The following is a 20,199-nucleotide window of genomic DNA, read 5'->3' as shown; positions in this document are numbered from 1 at the left end:
CCCTTTTGTGTTTATATCTTTTTGTCTTCACTTGTCTCTGAGTCTCCTATTTATTTTCACACAGCTGCTTGAAATACATTACTACATCCTTAGTTTTATGTTAGAAATCTTCCAATATCAGTTGATTTTAATTTACAAATGAATCCTTTACTGAAACTCAGGTTATAATATATAGTTTTAAATTTAAAACATGAAGATTCACTCTCTATCCTGAATGACATAATTCTCCAAAATGGAATATGTCACAAACAAGAAAAAAGAATAAAGGATGGCACTGCTGGATGAAGGAAGAGGTTGAAATGAAATATCTGAGAAAGATCCAAGCCTACGTCTTGAGTACAAATATAAATTTCATTTGATCAGTGATTACAAAACAGAGTGAAACAAATGGAGGCACCACTTCATACCTCTGAAAGTGTGTCCATAACATTACTTTGCTTTTGATGAAAATATTGTCTCTCTGCACTGTAGTTCAAAAATAATACCATTATTATACAACAATCTCTTTTCTCTCACAATCAACAGAAACACTTGTGCTATTTTTAGTACAAATCATAGCACTGGGTCAGGTCTCATTTCTGGTATGGAACAGTAAATCTTTTCAAAATAAAAGCAATCTGAACTAGAATTTTAGTGTGAAAATATAGTCAGTTTATTTAATATAGGATATAATTACTATATTGAAATCCTTACTGTGTTTTTCCATACTCACAGCACACTGATGATTCATGTTTACATTAAGCATTTCAATGTGAGTTTCAGAAGCAAAATAATGCTGTTATGGCAGAATGTGTATGTAAGCACTGCAAGCACTCATAACCATGGTCTCAAATTTGATCTCCAGCTTGGTTATGTGTGTAGCTTGCATGTTCTTCCTATACCTTTATAGGTTTTCTCTTACTGTACATCTTAAACATAACCATGCAAGGTAACTTGTTGACTGGTCCCAACATAACATCAAATGCATGACCCTGTATTAAAAAAAGGTTCAGAAATGACAGCATTTTTTTAATTTATTCTTAAATAAGGAAGGCCTCAGAGCTGATCCCTGATGTAATTCCACCTCCAAGTTGAATGCATCCGTCACTCCTAGCGCAGACCTCACCACTGTCACACTTCCCTCGTACATATCCTGTACAACTCTTACGTACTTCTCTGTCACTCCTAACTTCCTCATACAATAACACAACTCCTCTTGAGACACCGTGTCATATGCCTTCTCCAGGTCCACAAAGACGCAATGCAACTCCTTCTGGCCTTCCCTATACTTCTCCATCAAAACCCTCAGAGTAAACATCACATCTGTGGTGCTCTTTACTGGCATAAACCACACTGATGTTCACTGATCATCACCTCCCTTCTTAACCTAGCTGCCACTACTCTTTCCCATAACTTCATACTGTGGCTCACCAATTGTATCCCCCTGTAGTTGCTACAGCTCTGCACATCCCCCTTATTCTTAAAAATCAGTGCGAGTACACTTCTTTTCCACTCCTCAGGCATCCAATCACTTTCCAAGATTCCATTAAAAAAATCTAGTTAAAACCTCCACTGCCATCTCTTCTAAACACATCATTGCTTCCACAGGTATGTCATCTGGACCAACGGCCTTTCCATTCTTCATCCGCTTCATAGCAGTCCTTACTTCCTCCTTGCTAATCCGTTGCACTTCCTGATTCACTATCGCCACATCATCCAACCTTCTCTCTCTCTCATTCTCTTCATTCATCATGCTCTCAAAGTACTCTTTCCATGTGCTCAACACACTCTCCTCGCTTGCATGTTTCCATCTTTATCCTTTATCACCCTAACCTGCTGCACATCTTTCCCAGCTTGGTCACTGTGTCTAGCCAATCAGTACAGTGTCCTTTTGTCCCTCCTTAGTGACAAGCCTCTCATACAGCACATCATTCGCCTTTTCTTTGGCCTTCACCACCTCTCTGTTCACGTTATGCCTTATCTCCTTGTACTCCTTGTCTACCTTCTGCATCTCTCTAACTATCCCACTTCTTCTCCAACGTCTTCCTCTGTATACTCTCCTTTACTTCCCCATTCCACCACCAGGATTCCTTTTCCTCCTTTCTCTGTCCAGATTTCACACCAAGCACCCTTCTTATGCTTACCCTTACTACTTCTGCTGTAATTGCCCAGGTGTCTGGTAACTCTTCACTGCCACCCAGTGCCTGTCTTAGCTCCTCTCTGAACTCAACTATGCAGTCTTCCTTTTTCATCGTTCAACATTTGATCCTTGGCTCTGCCCTCACACTCCTCCTCTTTTTGATCTCCAACGTCATCCTATACTGCCTAACTATGCTTTCCCCTGTCACCACTTTGCATTCTTCAGTCTCTTTCAGATTGACCATCCTGCATAGGATATAATCTACCTGTGTGCATCTTTCTCCACTCTTGTACGTCACCCTATGTTCCTCCCTCTTCTTAAAATATGTATTCACTAGAACCATGTCCATCCTTTTTGTAAAATCCACAATCATCTGACCTTCTTCATTCCTCTCCTTGACACCACTCCTACCCATCACCTCCTTGTGTCCTCTGTTCCCTTCACCAACATGTGCACTGAAATCCGCTCCAATCACCACTCTGTCCCTTGCGTACACGGTCCATCACTTCATCCAGCTGACTCCAGAAATCTTCTTTCTCATCAGTATTACAGCCTAACCTTCCTTAAACTGTCTGTGTAGCTTCTCTTAATATTTTACTTTACGTTTGCCTACACCTAACTCCAGTATTGTAACTAAAAACACAAGCTTTTTACCTCCATATGTAACTTACAGTGAAAGAAAATAACTTCTTTAAAAAACATATACCCTTTGAAATTAAGTTTATGTAAAAGGATTTTCTTATCACTAAAAGACACATTATGAAGTGGTACAATATTTGGTAACATCTGAGTTTACTATTCATTTTAAATGAGTTTATAAGCATTTTATTAACTATGCTATTAATTAATAATAATAAACTTACCATAAAAATAAGACAAAATATACTGTTATTTGTATTGTTTTTTATTGAGTTATGAAGGCTTATAATATGTTTTATAACAAGCAGACTGTTAATAGCTGCTTGTAATGATTACCTAAAGTGAAACCCAATACTTTGCTTCGCAGCACTGGTGTTTCAAATTTTGAACCAAGGCTATGTGTGCAATGTTCCATCATTCATTCTATGTTTGCTTCTTCAGTGTCTTCAACATTTCAAAAATATATGGAATGGCATGAATAACTTTCCTCATAGTTTAGGGTCACAGGATAGAAGATAACCAAACTTATACAAAATTTCACTGGATCACAGAATTGTTTAATCCTGGTAAATTATACACAGACCTACTGATTATTATAAAACTTCTTTCCTATTTTGCTCATAATTTAGCAGATTACTCTTGTAGTATGTCATACAATAATTTTATATTTTACTACAAACTGTTTTGTAACATCTTTGGCCTAATTATGAGATAGTAGAAAAACTCTGCTCTTACTTCTTTTGAAGCCATCTCTTTTACCATCTGCTCGAAGGGGAAGTGTGCCAGCTTTAAGCTTCAAACTTCAAAGAGACTGGATATCACCAGCTTCTCTTATTCTCTCACTCTGAATCATGCCTAATCAATTTAGCAAAATAGTGCACACAAACTCTTACATTTAGGCAAATGTACTAGATCTGAAATTAATATTTTGGTCATCAGGCTGTTGGCTCAGAAAGTATTTAGGGTAATGGCAATTTTGTATCATATTCAGTGAGCTGTGGGAGAAGTCACAGGTAGACCAAATTGGATTAAAAGGCCACATTATATTTGCAACACCTAAAAATGTAAGAGACTCTAATGAACATAAAGTGGGAAAAACGAAATATTCCTGTAGTCAGCTGGTAGCTCTGTTATACCTTCTCAGAGCAGCAACTCGTTTAAAAATAGCAAAAGGCAAAAAACCAGAGCAATAGTGCTAAGTATTGGCACTGATGTCCCACTTCAATTTTGTTCTGATTTACAATGCCCAGACTTGATTCGATATCAATTTTATCTAAATTAAATTAGTTTGCACTGATATATTTGAAGTGGTGACTTTTTTCGAGATTACTTAATCATGATTAGAGAACATTAATACAATATGAAAATTTTCAGTAAGACTTTATTTGAAGGGTGTCCACATTGTGATTTCATAACATATGCATAAACATGCAATGACATTTAGGAAGAAATACATGATTAGTAATGAACAGTTAACATCAATATTTGGAAAATTGGAACAAAATATCACTGTTCTTTAAAAAAAAAAAAACACAGCACTGCACTCATTCAAAAGTCAAAATAATTTAACTAACATATGTATCGCCACATCAGAGTCCACATATATTATGGGGGGCTCCTTGTTTTAATAAAATGTAATGGCATCTACTTTATAAAACACCTGCATCATCTTGTAAATAATATTGCCATAAAATAATCAAATATTGCTTCTTAAATAATAAATGTTATTCAATAACCTCATTATGTGTTTTGAATCTCCATGTAGACACCCTTCATCTAAACTATTGGACATTTAAAATAATCTATAATTAGTCAAAATTAAAGATACAGTGGGGAAGACTTGTATGTTTCTATAATTCCCCAAGTTACGCCTAATTTCTTTTAATATTTTTATTTTATTAATTTTCATTGTAATCATTCCATACAAACAGATCAATTTATAACCCAACAAATTTGAAAACAAATCAAACCCCACCCCTGAGAAGGAGAGCTTAGCTAAAGGAAAATTTCTTTAAGCTTTTTAATAAGGCAACATTAGACAAAAGAAGGGGAGAAGTAAATATCTATATAAATAAGAGATGGAGAAGGGAGTTAAATGCAATAATAGTTAATTCTTTTATTCTAAAATAATATTGATTAAATCCTGCCAAGTTTTGAAAAAATTTTGTACAGATCCTCTAACTGAAAATTTGATTTTTTCCAATTTCAAATAATATAAAACATCAGTTTCCCACTGACTTATAAGAGGAGAATTAGGATTCTTCCAATTTAACAAAATAAGTCTGCGTGCCAAGAGTGTAGTGAATGCAATCACCGTTTGTTTGTCCTTCTCCAATTCAAGTCCATCTGGAAGGACACCAAACACAGCTGTTAGTGGGTTAGGAGGGATTGTGATACTAAGGCTGTCTGAGAGGCACTTAAAAATTTTTGTCCAAAATGATGTTAGTTTGGTGCAGGCCCAGAACATGTGACCCAGTGAGGCAGGAGCTTGGTTGCAGCGCTCGCAGGTTGGATCCTGGCCTGGAAACATTTTGGACAGTTTTAAGCGAGACAGATGAGCTCGATATATAATTTTTAGTTGAATAATTCTATGCTTTGCGCATATAGAACTCGAGTGAATTCTCTGCTTTGCTACCTTCCACTCCTTTTCTGATATATTGATTAAGAGATCTTCTTCCCAATGTCCTCTTGGATCTTTGAAAGGTAGGGACTCTAATAAGATTTTATATATTGCGGAAATAGTGTTTGTTTCCTCGGAATTGAGCAGTATTTTTTCCAGCATTGTGGAGGGTGCAAAGTTACGCCTAATTTCAATTGCTCAAGTGTAGCAGTCATGTTAATCAGTGTCCTCACAGTTCCTCCTCAGACAAAAAGGAAGACTTTTAAAATGTGGATCTAGTGTCGATGCTTGTTGACAGTGGTGTTAGGTGAATAGAACAAAAAAGAAAAAGAAATAGCCATTGTGACTGATTATTCTAACAATTGCTCAATTGCCCTCTTACTTGGCTGGGTGAGGCGCATTGCAAACTTTTTCCACCATAGCAGTACAGTTAGTCACGTGCTTAAAGAGACCAACATTTATTAGACTTGCCAACACACAAATTTAATGCGGTCACGTGATGGATCAGCACATTGGAAGTACTAGAAAGGGTTCTGGAACAGCAGCCAGCCAGACATCTCAGCAGTTCTGCATACTCAACAGGCAGTAAGGTTGCTCCCGGTTTGACTGGCACTTGTCTGCAACACATCCTCCACAATTTCCAATGTAGTTACATGTGATTCGTCACACAGTAATCTGCTGCCTTGGATGTTGAGCTGTCACAAGTTATGGCACTCTCTTCGCTGACCCGTGAGACGTTGCAATGCTTTGCTTAAGATCTTCATAAAGCCTAGGTACAATAACTTCATTAGTTTGCTTTCTGGTTGGTATAGCAGACCACAGTTCAAAAACCTGTATTATTTGTTGAAAGCTCTGGTTTTCAAGAATGGTGTGGGGTTTCATATCTTTACAGATATAAAGTAATATTTTATTGTTATTTTCAGGCACTAGATGAATTAAACAAAATGTTGGAGCTACCCAGTGTAGATTGTATAGGCTCTACTTGTTTGGATGTCAACTGAAATTACGTTTGTGGGTGACATAGGGATAAATGATTTCTCAAATTTGTTGTGTTACAACAATACTTAACTTCTGAGCTGCACAGTTTACATATGGCTTTTTTTTATTCAGTTGTTCTTTCCCAATGTGCTGTTTGAATCTGTAGGAAGTCCATACACCTGCTTTAATTGTCTAAGAAGCTGATTTCAGTGGAGGAGGACACGCCATTTTATGCAGTCCTATCTGCAGCCAAAACGTTCTCATTCTATACGAGGTAGTAAAGTGCTTTTTCCATTGAAAGCCTTAACACGCAAATTAGCGACATCTACTGTATTGGACAGCAAAACGAAGATAAGAAAAAATCTACATATAGTAATTGTGCAAGATAGAAATTCACAAGATCAATCTTGAGATTTTAAGAGTCGATATAGAATCGTTTAAATGACAAATATGGACTAATCGGAAAATCAATATTTTTATCCAGGCCTACAAAGCAAGGATAAAAGTATGGTGAAAAGGTTTCAGAAATGGTATGCCTCCATATAATATGGAATGTTTAATCATTTCCTACATGTTGGATTAACTGTCACAACTCATGAAAAGTAATAGAGCATTCAGGATGGTGGCATTTTGTGTATTGTGAAGAACCAGCATAAAATTCTTTTACTACATCCTATTTTAAAGCTGGCTGGATTTCATCTAATATGATCAGACAAAGCGGAAAAAAAGCAGGAGGGGTACAGGACATCTATGTGACATAGCAAAGGTGTAAAACCAAGCACATTACAATTAAACTAACTAGCCAACCTGCGCCGCATAATTATGTACTGATGGGTGAACACTTCCTGAAAGACACAGTTGTCCAAATGGGGTGGGTTTGAGGATACGACTGTAAGTGAATGCAAAGATGGAACTCTGGAGAGAGGGCGGGGAAGCGGGCCCGAGAGGTTTCGGGTCCTAACTGTCCAACGACGGGTCGGCACAACCGGTAACGATCCTTCCACAGGTTCACCTACGGAACCCGTGTTAGGACATTTACATCCTCTAAATAGGCAAGTTCGATCGTCTGACGCCCTTTCTGCCCACGCCATTCATGTCTGCCGAATTTCTTAAGTCATCTCTTAGTCATCGTTCAGTACGCACTGCCTGCTCATGTGTCCGCCCCCAACTCCTCACCTGAATTGCTTTCGTCTGTGTACAGTCCACATGCACTTGTGAGTCACGTTGACTGTTCATTTTCCACATACCGCCTCAGTCGCATGCACCTGTGAGCCACGTTCGGGCCAGGTGAGGTTTCCCGTGTTGAGTCAAATTAAGCCACAGGCTCCACACCTGGTGGTGCCCTTCCGTCAATTCCTTTCAGTTTCAGCTTTGCAACCATACTCCCCCCGGAACCCAAACACTTTGGTTACCTGGTTGGCTGCCCGGTGGATCATGGGAATAATGCCGCTGGATCTCCAGTCGGCATCGTGTATGGTCGGAACTACGACGGTATATGATCTTCTTCGTACCTCCAACTTTCGTTCTTGATTAATGAACACATTCTTGGCAAATGCTTTCGCTCTCGCGCCATGGTCGGCTGTTTAGTGAATTGTTGGTGGGCGGGGCTGTCTTGCATGCGTCTTGCTTGCCATGGACTTAGTGAATTATATATATAGATTAAAACTAAAATGTGCAATCCAAACATTGAAATTTTGGCTTCTGAAATGCATTATTACTGCCTAGGGAGAAAAGTTACATCATCCTGATTAATGTTCCTATTCCTCCACTGCAAACAGGGACTCCGTAAAAGAAATTATTCATTCAGTTACTAACATTCTAATGAATCACTCTGACCCAGCAGTTATAACATGTTTTCACTTCAACTATGTAACTTTGGAAGTAACAATGACAAATTTCTATCAGTATGTGTCATGCTCCATTCATGGAGAAAACAAGATAGACCTGCTTTACTTATATGTTAAATGCCTTTAAATGTAAACCTGTGGCACAACTGGGCAGATCTGACCATAGTCTGATCCATCTTAATCCCACCTACAAGACCTATTATTAGACAGCAACAGCTCTCATCATTATCCAAGCCAGAAGGTCTTTTCTATTTTTGGGGGATGCTGCTTGTTAGAATATTTATAATTTTCTTAAGCTTCTGCAAAATTCTAATTTTCCCTTAGGGACAAATAGCATATTTAATGACCTATCTCTCTCTCTCTCTCTCTCTCTCTCTCTCTCTCTCTCTCTATCAGAAATGAGGTATATGGGTTAAATTGACTGAAGATTTCAAATGCAAAATAATATATACTTACAAAATTTGCTTGGGTAATTTGGTTTTCTTTTTGTGTTAAAAATCTAACTCATTAATAGTTTACAACTTTGTGTAGAGTGTCAATTTATTGTAACCAATATTCTGCTAGAACTATAATGTCAGGAAAGTACTTTCAAATTTCAAAGGCCACTTGGATTTCGGTACTGACCCTTACATATTATTTTAACATTCCATTATATGGTGAAAACATTAATGTATGAGTAAAATAATAACTAAGATTCTTAAAGTAGTTCTTGTTTTGCTGCAGTAAGGTATCCTAAATGTTTTGCATTGTTTAGTTTTGTTCCTTGAAAATATGTTGAGTCCTTGTAAACAGACATGACCTTTTCTTAATTGCTATTACATTGTTTTATTATTGTAATTACTATAATTGTTATATAATTGTAATAGTTATAATTATGTGTAATAAAATTATAAGTTAGTGCAACCAAACTATCACACCAGGGTTTGTCAAATACAGAAGATTAGACCTAGGGTCCAGGGGCCTCATGCATAATGCCGTGAGTAAAATTCACACTAAAACATGGCGTATGGACAAAAGTGGAAATGTGCATAAGCACAAAAAAATCCAGATGCATAAATCCGTGTGTACGCCAACTTCCATGTTCTTCCATTCCATAAATCCTGGTCAGTATGAAAAGTAATGTTCGTGCATGTGCCTGCTGCCTCACCCCGACTCCTCCCAGAATCACTCCTCTTTGAATATGCAAACCAATATAAATAGCCCCTTATGTTTTGCGTTCTGTGAAAAGGCAATGGCAAAAGCAGGGGGGGAAAAAAAGAATTTCAGCGAATACCAAGTAGAGGCAAGAAAAACGTACTATTTGTTGGTTTAAGCAGTGATATAAACAACAAAAGGAAGATGATCAAGTGACAGAGTGGTGGAGAAACTCGAAAGTTCAAGTTGAGAAAGTCACACAGTGCCCGAAATAAATAAGTGGTTAGATATCAAAGTCACCATGAAAAGGTGAGTCATAGCCCTCCGTCTGAGTGTCATATGGAAGCGTATTAGGGTACAGAGAAAAGAAAAACAAAATAGGGACACAGTGGAAAAAACGTCCAAATGTCATCTTTAATCTCAAAATTTCCACTTTAATCATGTAGTTTATTTTGTCATTAAAGTAGAACGTCATAAGCTTCATCTTAAAATCGTTTAATTTACTAGTTTCTCAAATCCCATCATAACTAAAGTAGCACATTAAATACTTGGTATTCTATGTGTTCGTCTATGTACTCTATGTGTGTGAATCACTACATTCTTCTTAAACGGGCTTTCTCTTCTGCCGACACGACACAGAATACATTATTTCATGATATTATAGTTGTATACTTGATATAATTTTCATAATGATAGAAATTAAAGCATGTATTAAACATGGGGACACAGTGGCGCACTGGTAGCAACTAGCTGGCACACTGTCCAGTTTGTGTTCTTGATGCTTGCTGCACCGTGCGTGACCTTCGATGAAATAGTTTATTGCAGCAGTACTGTCTCTCTCAAACATACTAACCTCCAATTCCTTTCCTTCCTTTTCTTTCTCCAAGTAGCCAATCGACACACAATCAGCTCTATAATAGATGTCAAGCCATCTGTAAACTTAGAACGCAGATTCTTCAAAACTTTTATGGAACATTGAAATATCTTCGTAGTTCATGTTTAATTATTCCATCCATCTATCCATCCAGGGTCGCACCAATCTCAGCAAGCATACAGCATGAAGCAGGTATAATCCCTGAATGGGGTGGCAGCTCGTCACTAGCGCTGTGCTACTGTTTCCTCACATATTTAATTATTAACAATATACATTATTTAAATGAAGTTAAAAATGTATCTGTATAATGTAATAAACATACTTTACTGCATTTCATCTTAAAAATGATATCAAGAGCTCCAAGAAGATAGTGCTTGGAAATCTAAATGGACTTAGAAGCCAGTCGTCATCATATGTAAATATAAAGTGGCTCAGTTTGTGCAATATTATAACTGTACAGCAGGTTTACAGAGAGGTGATTGTACTTATAAGTACAAACAGTCCTACCTGGAGCACTTGAAGGACTGATTGACTGTATTTAGAGCTCTTGAGATGAAACTGTTTCTGAACCGCGAGGCCCCTACACAAAGGCTCTGAGGAGTTTGCCGTACTGTATGGGTGAAGTTCAAATAGACTATGCACATGGATGAGGCAGCGCGTGCTAGATACTGTATCCAGATAATCCTCTTTCCGATCAGTTGCTGTAGAACTGCGATTCCACACTCTGATACAGTGGGTTAAATACTTTGAGTTGTATACTGAGAGTGACAACGCTAAAGCAGCTATGGTATTTGGAATAGTTTGGCCATTACGTGCACCATTATGAGTTTAAGGGTTGATTACAATTAGATACCTTAAACTAAACGATATGCGGTAAATTTTAATGTATTTGATAAAGCTGCATTGGGGATGTGGATCTAAAAAAAAAAGGGAAACCACATGGTTTGCAAAACCGAGTAGAGAACTTGCGTACACAAGGGATTGAGCTGGCATGAAAATGTGTGTGGCTTTACTCCAAGTTTAGATTTTATACATCGCGATGTGAGCGTGGAAACGGGAGTATTCAACATTTTTGTGCTTATGCACCGTTTATACATGAGGCCCCAGATCTTTGCATTGCAGAAACTCTTTAGCAGAGTCACAATTTAACAGACACATACCCTCATTCTATTGGATATTCTCTTCCAATCACTCACATTCACATCATACACACAAAATAATGACTCACTCACTAACTCCACAAGAGCTACCTGTATATTGCCTATAAACAATAAAGCTTATACTGATGTAGCAGTAGTCGTTGTAGGCATTTTATCAGAGCTTGATAGTGATAAATTAGTGGATGATGTTATTGAATCTGTGAAACAATTATATCGGAAAGATTTAACTAACGCACACCTTCACCTCGTCTTGAAAAAGAATACCCAAAGTGGGATGATAGAATGTGTCAGCTAGGAATATACAATATCGATATATACATGACAATTGATGAATCGACAAACAACACAGACAACACAACACATTGGTGAGTTTATGTCCAAATTTTGATTGAGTAGACTTTAGAGAACAACAGCAGACACTTCCAGGGGAACTTGTCTTTACAATCTCTGAATTATAAGGCTTGGACTGAACTGGCAAGCACTGAGGATTTTTTTTTTATTTTGCTGCAAATTATCTTCTGTGCCTTGTATGCCTTCTTAACATGAATTCAGCACCTACTCCATTTCAAGACTTTGCAAGTACAGTAATCCCTCGCTATATCGCGCTTCGACTTTCGCGGCTTCACTCTATCGCAGATTTTATATGTAAGCATATTTAAATATATATCGCGGATTTTTTGCTGGTTCGCGGATTTCTGCGAACAATGGGTCTTTTAATTTCTGGTACATGCTTCCTCAGTTGGTTTGCCCAGTTGATTTCATACAAGGGACGCTATTGGCAGATGGCTGAGAAGCTACCCAACTTACTTTTCTCTCTCTCTCTCTTGCTCTGACATTCTCTGCTCGTAACGGAGGGGGTGTGAGCAGGGGGGCTGTTCGCACACCTAGACGATACGGATGCTCGTCTAAAAATGCTGAAAGATTACCTTCACGTTGCTCCCTTCTGTGCAGCTGCTTCGTGAAGCGACACGCTGCATGGTGCTTCGCATACTTAAAAGCTCGAAGGGCACGTATTGATTTTTGCTTGTTTGTTTTTATCTGTCTCTCTCTCTCTCTCTCTCTGACATTCTCTGCTCCTGACGGAGGGGGTGTGAGCTGCTGCCTTCATTGCAACTGCTTTGTGCCACGGTGCTTCGCATACTTAAAAGCCAAACAGCCCTATTGATTTGTTTGCTTTTTTCTCTCTATCTGACATTCTCTGCTCCTGATGCGCACTCCTTTGAAGAGGAAGATATGTTTGCATTCATTTAATTGTGAGACGGAACTGTCATCTCTGTCTTGTCATGGAGCACAGTTTAAACTTTTGAAAAAGAGACAAGTGATTGTTTGCAGTGTTTGAATAAAGTTCCTGTCTCTCTACAACTTCCTGTGTTTCTGTGCAAATCTGTGACCCAAGCATGACAATACAAAAATAACCATATAAACATATGGTTTCTACTTCGCGGATTTTCACCTTTCGTGGGGGGTTCTGGAACGCAACCCAAACGATCGAGGAGGGATTACTGTACTTGATTTTGAAGATGCATGTCATTTAAAGAGTCTACACAATGTTAATATAACTCACAAAAATGTGTTCAATTATGGCTTGTGACAGGGTCAGTGCTTTGGATTGAAAAGGAGCCATTCCAAGTACAAAAGTCAAACTTTACTTTCAGTTTCAATCTTACTAAACATGGCATTAACAAGAAATACTCCATACTAAAAATTGGTGTTACAAAATAAGTTATATTTTTTTTATTTTATTAATTGATATTTTACTATGCTATTTATAATTTCTGCTCAAACAAAAAGTAAGACAATTGTATCTGTGACTTCCTCAAACATTCACCTGAAGAAAACCAACTGGCATACGGAAAGAAGCAATGGTTGAAGGCCCTTGGAAAAAACGTTGATTAGTTCTTGTTCTTATCTTACAAGGACCTGGATTAACTCATGCTTTTAGTCTTGAGAGATTTTTGGTAAAGTAATTCATACTCCATGTACAAATTGCTGACTTCATGTGCTCTCCTCACTATATTGTCAGTCTTCTCTTTCTTTTCCAGTCCAATCTACCACACTATTCAGTGTAGTTAATTCCATGCCACTCAAGCACACGTGGCTCCATCCATCCTGCTGATTCTAACCTGTATATTTCCTCACAGGCCAGAGTCACAACAATATTTACAAAGGTCAATGCAGAATAAGCACAGAGCATGTACAATATCCACAACTATTGTGAAATGAAGCTCAGTTAACTTATCAAGCGAACAGCAGACTCAAAATTAAAGTTAAATTTGGTATTAAGAAAACACTAGCATAAAATATATTTCCAAAACTACAAAACCTGCTGTTTTTATTCCTTGCAGCACTGGCATACAGAACAAGACTGATAAGAATAAGACAGATGAGCACATATGCTGCCCTGAATCCACATGGCAGAAATTAAGTAATTGAATGTGGGGCAGATTTACAAGCACATATGTGCTATCTTTGAATAGGTTTGCTAACCAAGAAGAATATGTCTGATTTGTAAATGTTTCATTTTCATAAGCATTGCATGGCACTTAAAACCACCAAATCAAAATAAACTACCTACTAGGTTGGGACATCTATAACTCCAAATTAGCTATGGATAAATTCATGACTTTACTTGAACTGATAGTTACCAATCTTCATAACATTTCTTTGGACTTTGGTAATGTGCTGAATTCCTTCCTGTTACTTATGGTTCTAAAATGAAACTCTTCTACTATCTACTATTTTACAATAATTTGAATTTGTTTTAGTTACTTATTTTTGTATACTATTTATGCATTATTTTGCTTATCTAATTTTAATTTAGTTTTCTTTGCATGTAATTACTTCTTTGACACTTTGTGCTACATCATTTGCATGAAAATGTGCTATAGAACCACCTTTAGCCTTGCCATTGACAGCAGTGGCAGTTCATTATGAATACGATCAGTGTCAACTATTGAACAGTTGAATAGCTGGTTGAAAATCTCAGTTTAATAAAGCTCAAATTCATGAGAACATTTTTGAAAACTTAAGGCAGTCAACCCATTTCTACTGGCCTTATTCAATTTCAAGGTCACAAGGAGATGGAGCCTACATTAGTAAGAAGGCAAGAAGACAAGGGCCTAATATGAACCATTATGTCTTCACTGATTTTAGATACATTTGGAGAGGTACGATACAAAGAAGAATTGGATAAATTGGTTTAAATTAACATGAATAAAGACATAAGTTGCTTAGGGTACGTTTTGTTTCAGGAGTAACCTGTATAAAATTAGCAGGCCCACTTGAGATGGCAATAGTGGAAAAGTTGCATCATTCATTACATTTCTTTTAATAACTTTTGCATAGTATTCTCTAGACCAGCGGTTCTCAACCTGTGGTGTCCGCGGACATTTGCCTGGTGGTCCGCGAGCAAAGCCTGAATTGCATGTTTTTTTTTAAAAATTAAAAACATGAAAAAGAATAGATGTTGTAACTTTTTGAAATTATTGATTCATTTCAATTGCTAGATGGCAATAGCAAAAAAGTGCATTTCGATTTTATGTTTCCTTTCAGTAATTTAGTTACACTGGAAATCAGATGGGCCCTGGCGTCTTCCCGTTTATATTGACATTCAAAAATACACTTTTTTATTTGCTGCGGTGGGTTGGCACCCTGCCCGGGATTGGTTCCCTGCCTTGTGCCCTGTGTTGGCTGGGATTGGCTCCAGCAGACCCCCGTGACCCTGTGTTCGGATTCAGCGGGTTGGAAAATGGATGGATGGATGGACTTTTTTATTTGAAAACTAATAAAGTAATTAAATTGATTGAACATATGGATAGATTTTTAATAAAGAAAGCAACCGAACATAAGGACAACGATGATGATTCCTCAGACTCATCTTCACAACCTGTGTGTGAATCAAATGCAGTTCCGGAGAAAAAAAGACGAACTCCCATACGACGGTATGATGAAAGGTATTTGCGCTTTGGGTTTATATGCGTCATAGTAAATGATCAACCCAGACCACAGTGTGTAATATGTTCACAAATTCTTGCAAATGAAGCGATGAAACCTGCGAAACTCCGAAGACATCTTAAAACTAATCATACTGACTGCTCGGAGAAACCATTGGAATATTTTATGCGCAAGAAACATTCACTTGATAATCAGAAGTCTTGCACACTGCAAGCAACTAAAGTCAATGAGAAGGCTTTAAGAGCATCATTTTTAGTGGCTATCCGAGTTGCACAGGCCAAAAAGCCTCACACAATTGCAGAAACTCTGATAATGCCTGCTGCTATAGATATGTGTCAAGAGATGTTTGGTAAAGCCTTGGCAAGTAAACTGAAAACAATTCCAATTTCAAACGACACAATTCAACGACGTATAACTTTGGCGGCAGCTGACGTTGAAGAACAGTTGATTTCAAGGCTGCAAGATTGTAAACAATTTGCTATTCAATTGGACGAATCAACGGATGTTTCCGGCCAGGCACAATTAATAGCTTATGTCAGATATATCTGGATGGATGAAGTTGAAGAAGATTTTTTATTTTGTAAAGTTTGTCCGGGTCACACAACAAGTGCAGAACTTTTTGCTATCCTTGATAATTTTATGGCAGCCAATAGCATCGAATGGTCCTGGTGTATCGGACTGTGCACGGATGGTGCTGCAGCAATGACTGGAAAACGAACAGGCTTGTGGGAACGTGTGCGTTCTAATGTGCCAACTGCCACATTTACGCACTGTATGATTCATCGGGAAAGTCTTGCGAGTAAAAGAATGAACGCGAACTTGAAATCTATTTTTGATCAGGCCATAAAAATTGTTAATTACATCAAGGCTCATCCACTGAATTCTCGTCTCTTTGCTTCATTATGTTCGAATATGGATTTTGATCATGAACAATTACTGATGCACACTGAAGTTCGCTGGTTATCAAGGGGAAAAGTGTTTAACAGACTGTTTGAATTACGTGATGCGGTGAGAGAGTTTCTTGGAGGAAACAATTCACAGCTTGTTGTTCATTTGAATGACAATTCATGGGTTGCTGCTCTGGCTTACTTGGCTGACATTTTTGAACAGCTGAATAAACTGAATTCATCTCTGCAAGGGAAGCACACAAACTTAATTACCCTCAGTGATAAAGTGTCTGCTTTTATGAAAAAACTTGATCTGTGGAAGACAAGATTATTTCAGGGTAACTTTGAAATGTTTGATCAATTGCATGAATTCACCGAGAAACAAGAAAATGCTGAAATCAACAAGCCCGAGTTGGTGAAATTGATTTCTGAACATATTCAATCATTGCTGGATCAATTTAACTTCTACTTTGGTGATTTGAACGTTGAGAGTTTTTCGTGGGTTTCCAGTCCGTTTCTTGCACACATTGATTCATTAAATTTACCAACATTGGAATTAAACCAATTAATTGAACTGACCAGTGATACTACATTGAAGATGATGCATCCGAGAGTGAGCTTGATGAAATTTTGGACACAAGCTTCACATGAGTATCCAGAACTGTCTCAGAAAGCTTTCAAAATAATTTTACCCTTTGCGACATCATATCTTTGTGAATGTGGATTTTCTGCACTGGTTACAATTAAAACAAAATGTCGTTCACGGCTTGAAGTCGAAGATGAACTCCGATTGAGTCTTTCAAGCATTACACCTCGTTTGGATAAGCTGTGCTCAAATTTGCAAGCTCAAGGCTCGCACTAAAATTAAATGTAGCATTATTTCTAATACTAACTATTGTTAGCAGTAAGTGACATTTGTTCATTACAAAAGGATGCAATTACAATTTGTTTCATATTTGACATAAAAATTGATGAAACGGTGTATGCAAACATCAATGTAAATTGTAAAACGAATATTATACTTTTTAATTTGAAGTTGAAACATTTATTAAAATATATAATAAATAATTTTAAATATCAACTTTATTATACCTATAGTCAAGTCACTCAAGTGTAGTAACTGTATTTCTTATATAGTTACACCAAGTTAGTAGTACTAACTATTATATGTATAGTTGTATACGAAAGTATAATTATATATTATATAAATTTCTAGTGCGCCAGTAGCAAAATTTTCAGTAGTGGTCCGTGGCTGAGACACACATTTTTTAAGTGGTCCTTGAATCTCAAAAGGTTGAGAACCGCTGCTCTAGACGTCAATTATGAAAAGGTTTTGTAATGATAGCCAATGGGCCCAACCCACTCAAACAAAATTCAGCTTATACATAACATGAAAAACTGGCAGATTATGAAAGGAAGCTGTATAGGGGTGGGAATGATAGCAGTATTGGGCTTGCAATAGCTACTAATACTAAAGCTTTTCCTTTTTTTTTCTCTGGTCACATAATCTGAAGCAAGTGGAGATAAGTGCATGCCCAACTACAAATGATCCACAAACAGTCAGTCTATTAGCACTTCTGGTTCCAACAGGAAGCAGTATGCAACAGTGCGCTAGCTCTAAGCTCTGGGGACCAAAACAAAGATGTAGTTTGTTATCTGCAGAAAACCAAACTACAATCCTGCATGAAAAGAGGAAGTTCTAGAAAGTGTTTAAGAATGAGATGGCTAACTCTATTCACTCCTTTCCAAAGCAAAAAAATACCATCTATCTTGGAAATTACCAGACACTCTGCAAATGATAGATATAATTGTTACAGTGTTACATGATTTTTGCCCAATGGGCTCTATCCAGTGCATCTCATGTGGGAGAAACATTAGGACAAGCATAATTGGCCTAACTTGAATTAGAGAAGCAGTGACTCTTCTTTATGGCCCTCAAAGAATAGTATTCACTCTAGTACCTAACAGCCATGTACTGAAAACTCATTTCTGATGCTTGTACTGAGAATCTTATTCTTTCAATATTTCAACACCTAAGACTGTAGGTCACGATGGAGAAATAGATCACAGATTGACGTGTAAACTGAGAGATTTGTCTGAAAACCCTTTACAATTTCTGTCATTTTTTTGTGATCACATTTTTATTAACAAAATATAAATTGTAAACAATTGCAATAGCTCACAGAAATGTACATTACAACCTAATGATTTTAGGATAAGGCCGCAACATGCCAAAATGTAAAAAAGTGATGGGCTTGAATACTTTATGAATGCTCTGCATAATGGAATAATATTTGCTCTTTTCCAGTCCTTAGGAATGTTCCCTGTGTGCAGTGATGTTCAAGGGTGGTAAAGCATTATACAGCACCTATTCAACTCAGAACTGCAAAGCACTGCAGAGAGTCGTGAGGTTGGAGCAGAATAATAATGATACACAGCTCTCTTTTGTTCAGGCATATAATGTAATAACACATGTACTTGTTAAGGAAAAAGTGTTTAAAAAAGAGTTCTGTCATCTTGCATTGTCACTTTCTCTCCTCTGTTAAGGCAAATGGTATAAGACCACTACTTTTGTACAATGACACTAAGGGACACTTTTTATCTTCATAGTTTGAGACTATTCAACATTCATTCGTAGTAACTACTGCATGAGCTATATTGTTTGATGTTGCATTCAATACATGGTGTTGTGTTATTGTCTGTTGTTGGTATTGTACTGGTGGAATTAGTCTATGGGTGATATGAAAAAAAGAATTTCATCATACTATGTACCCATGACAATAATATTTTAACTTCATCTTGAACTTAAGGACCAGTTGATTCTTAGTTGAACCAAGCAGTCAGAATACTGAATGTCTTGTTGCATTTGCTAAGAAACACATAAAGTGCTGCACTACTCAGGAAAAAGGTATAAGCTTTTTTATTTTTAAAGAAACAACATTGTGTTGCTTTATATTTTTGATAGAAGAAAATTGTGTTTTGATATCTTCTTTACGTATATTTCAATAAACTATTGGCCTTTCATCTTAAACTTACCATCAATGAAGCTATCATTTGAGGGATTCTCAGCCTTCTGTTCTTGCCCTTCCAAAAGTTTGTTCCTGCATGTCAGAAAGTGTGCAGCATCTTTTGATTCTAGTGTTTTGCTTGAACTATCATGTTTGTCTGAAAAAGGATAAAGAGACTTTATTACAGATTGTACAAAAATCTCAGTATTCACATTAGCAGCATAACATAACAATAATTCAGAATAACTGCTAATGTATTTTGTCATGTGGTTTATAATAATACATACTTTAGGAACTTTAAAATGGATGTAAAAATGCAGACATTCATAACACAACAGAATACCTTGCATTATACTCTACTATATAAAACATATCAGTTTCACACCTCAAATTGTTAGTAATTTAAGTAATTTCGTATTTATAATAAATGTTCAGTTATAGCTGAATTAGTTAAGTCAAAACAGGTAGCGGTAATTAAGGGAAAGTGACCACACCTGTAACCTCTTGGATTGCAGTCAGTGTCTATGTATAAATAATCAATGTAAATTCATGCAGAGCTGCATAGACTATGCTGGATACCAAGCCATAGGGAAAGCAAAAGAAGTGTCAAAAGGCCTGTGAGAAAAAGTTGTTGATATGTATAAAATCAGTAAAAGGATATAAAAAGATATCCGGAGATCTGTAAATGCCTGTCAGTAGTGTTCAGACTAAAAAAAGTTGAAGGTTAGGGGTTCTGTTGTTACCAGGCCATGGTCAGGTAGGCCAACCAAGATTTCAGCCACAACTGCCAGGATCATTTGTTGAGCTGCCAAGAAAAACCCACAAGCAACTTCAGCTGAGATACAGGCTTCTCTCCGAACGCATAGTGTTACTGTTTCAAGATGCACAATAAGGAGGTACTTGAACAAAAACGGGCTGCACAGTCCAGTTGCAAGAAAAAAGCCTTTACTATGACAGTGCCACAAAACAGTGTTGCCAA

The 20,199-nt window shown here is 37.2% G+C and overlaps 1 protein-coding gene across 2 annotated transcripts in view; it reads right to left on the bottom strand.

The window, feature by feature from the left end:
* mdfic (MyoD family inhibitor domain containing) overlaps window positions 1-20,199 on the bottom strand; it is a 165,769-nt gene that overhangs the window by 96,398 nt on the left and 49,172 nt on the right. Inside the window, exon 3 of one of the 2 annotated variants that reach the window (XM_028811261.2) lies at window positions 19,249-19,377. The exons of the other annotated variant lie outside the window; for it this stretch is intronic. Coding sequence (XP_028667094.1) covers window positions 19,249-19,377 — 129 coding nt within the window. The remainder of the gene's footprint in view (window positions 1-19,248; window positions 19,378-20,199) is intronic. 2 annotated transcript variants of the gene reach the window in all.

The sequence above is a fragment of the Erpetoichthys calabaricus genome, chromosome 1, assembly GCF_900747795.2.
Source record: "Erpetoichthys calabaricus chromosome 1, fErpCal1.3, whole genome shotgun sequence".
Taxonomy (NCBI): Eukaryota; Metazoa; Chordata; class Cladistia; order Polypteriformes; family Polypteridae; genus Erpetoichthys; species Erpetoichthys calabaricus.
The sequence above is the reverse complement of the archived record's forward strand: the minus strand, read 5'-3'. Positions and strand labels throughout refer to the sequence as shown.